At 22.6% G+C, this 3029-nt stretch overlaps 1 protein-coding gene across 1 annotated transcript; it reads left to right on the plus strand.

The window, feature by feature from the left end:
- Positions 1–1100: 1100 nt before the first annotated feature.
- On the plus strand, positions 1101–2077 carry PVX_028190 (variable surface protein Vir4, putative; the record flags this gene model as incomplete). Its single annotated transcript, XM_001612423.1, has 2 exons — positions 1101–1805; positions 1928–2077. 2 exons carry the CDS (start codon positions 1101–1103, stop codon positions 2075–2077), a joined length of 855 nt encoding a protein of 284 aa, XP_001612473.1.
- Positions 2078–3029: the final 952 nt, after the last annotated feature.

Genomic DNA, 3029 nt, shown 5'->3' on the forward strand with positions numbered 1-3029 from the left:
TTTTTGGTGAAATGTTAAAAATATATTAAACACTACGTATTGTATATAATATATTTATGCTCCTTTATTCATTCATATCTAATAAATAAATATTCTTTTTATCACATTATATATATTTGATGTATAAGGAATTTCCCAAATTAATGAATATATTTATTAAAATTAAATTCTAAGAAAGGCACTAAATATATTTTTTTATGTACTGTAATCCATATTATATATTTAGTAACAATACCTGTGTTTATTAGCTAAATGTGCATATATAAAAAAGAAGATTAGCGAATTTGTATCCCTATAAAATATATTATATTTATTAGTCTTTATAGGCATAAATTCAATGTAAATATATATCCAAATATATTCTAATTTAAAGTAATAAATTTACCCTTTTTTGTTATTACATATATTACTTAGAATATTATAATATAAATATCTACATGTTTAATATTATTAAATTGAAAATATTTTTATAACAGCTGAACTGAGAATTTATTTATGCTAAGATAATACCACACATTTTTGCATTAAATATTTATTACTTTTTATATTATAAAAATTTTTAATTTAGGTTTTCAAAATATTTCCTTATTATAAATGTCTATTTGTATAGTATAAATATATTTAAAGCATACATTATTCCACTTCCTCTAATAACATATAATCAAAGTTATTTATAACTTAATATAACTACTGAAATTTCTCTCATAAAAAAAGATCTACTCTTAAATAAAATATTGAAATATAAGATAAATATAAAAATAAGCAACACATTATTGTAATTTCATTTGTTATCTAGTATGGAAACTGGAAGTCATGATAGAAAACTTGCAGTAATCTACCTTATCATTTACATTTTTGAATCATATGATATTCCATTTTATTTTAACATGTTATTTATGGTAAATTATAAGAACGAAATTATCATAATACAAATATTTATGTACTAATATTTTTCAAAATTTATGTAGACCTTATTGGGATATTCTTCAAGTGACTTACATTCAGAACGTTTTTATCATAATCGAGAATTTTCTCTTTTGGATTTACATAAATACAAGGATCATTGTAATAAAATAGATGTTAAATATGGAAAAAGTCATATGAAAAACCTTTGTAAAAAAGTTCTAAAATATTTAGAACACTCTTCAACCTGGAAAGAATATTCAACTGGACAAGATGAATGCATGCTTTTGAATTATTGGATATATGATAATTTGTCTTCTTATTATGGTAATGATAATACTGAAAAAATAAATATCGCTTTTTCGGCTCTTCAACTTATATGGAGTTACCTAGTTACTGATTCCCGTGAAAAATCTTACTATAATAAATGTAAACCTCTTTTTAATGAACTTCTTAATTATGATGATTGGAAAAAAAGAAAGGAATTATATGATTACTGCATTAATTATGAATTAATTTCACAAATGTGTCCGTTTTTCGATAAAAAATGTGTGGAATATTGTCAATATATTGAAAAAACAAAAGAAAGTGGTATATATGATCACTTCGAAACTATTTGTTCTAGTGAAAAAGGTAACTGCCCACACTTTTATAGAATATGCGAAAAATATAATCCTAAAACAGTGCTAAATACTTTAAATTGTACTGAAAGAGTTAAAGCCCAAGAAAAATTAACTAGAGGAGCTGGAGATGTGAATCAATTACAAGAACAAGAAGTAGAAGCTGCAGCCAGTGCTCATGGTACAGAGGAAACAAATGAAACGTCCGGAATTGGAATAAATGTTACTAATTCAGTACTTGGTGCAGCTCCAGTTTTATTAACTGCTACTGCATTATATAGAGTATGTACATGTTTTATAAACATATATCAATATAGCATGAACTTATGAATAAACTGCATTACGTGTACTACAATAATAAGTAAATGTATTACATATCTGTATTTTAATTTTTCACATAACAGTATACACCCTTAGGTCCCTGGATTCGTAGGTTCCGTGGAGGAAGAACAAATAATATGAATACCATGGATACGTTTTCACCTTATACACCAGAAACAGGCGATATGTTTTCTGAAGAATCAGCAAACTATATATCATATCAACCTATGTAAATATTATTATTGTAAAATAACTAACATCATTATTAGAGTTAAGATAACTAATATTAAGGCACGTATATATTTAGTGCATATTTAAAAAAAGCCAGAAAAAAAAAAAATAATAAATAAGGAGTTATATGTCAGAATATTAAAAAATTAATAACGTAATTATAATCCCCTAAAATAAAATAAAAATATCCAAATTGTTAATACAATATACTTCATATTTTTATGACAATACTAATTTATACGAACTTATATGGTTGTAATGAATTTAAACCCTTTCCTATGCTTTATTATTTTATTTTATCATGTTGAATTATAATGCTTATTTTACTAATAAAGACCTAATTTATTAAAATATATATTCTACTATAGGTATTGCAAAATTTTCTTTTTTCTTACATATACATTTACCATTAAATCTAAATGTAATAATTACCGAAAAATCATAATTTTATCCCCAACAGAGAATTATATTATAGATTTATTTAATTTAATCCATATAACATTTTAATAGGTGAAAAACAAATTAATAAATATTATTAATAGCACACTAATTTTATATGAATATCACATAATAAATAACATAAAATGTACAATAAAAATATATAACTCTTTAAATACAATAATAAAAGATAAAATAAAAAAAATTATGATACATAGAAGATTAAAAAATTCCCTTTCACTGATAATATGTTGTAAATGGATAAACAAACAACACATTTAGTCACTAAATATACAATGGTATTATTCATGTTCATCAAGAAGCACATATTCTTCAAAATATTATGAAAACTAAATGAAATTTATAACTGTTTACCATTTAACAATTAAAATATAATGAAAATTAACTACTGATGTTCATTAAATTTTATGCCTCAAAATGGGCTTAAATATTTTCCCAATTTTTCTTAAAAATATGGTCCAACAAATGAATATTATAAAAGACAATAAAAAAAAA

Source organism: Plasmodium vivax, genomic scaffold (genome assembly GCF_000002415.2).
Source record: "Plasmodium vivax scf_4073 genomic scaffold, whole genome shotgun sequence".
Lineage (NCBI taxonomy): Eukaryota > Apicomplexa > Aconoidasida > Haemosporida > Plasmodiidae > Plasmodium > Plasmodium vivax.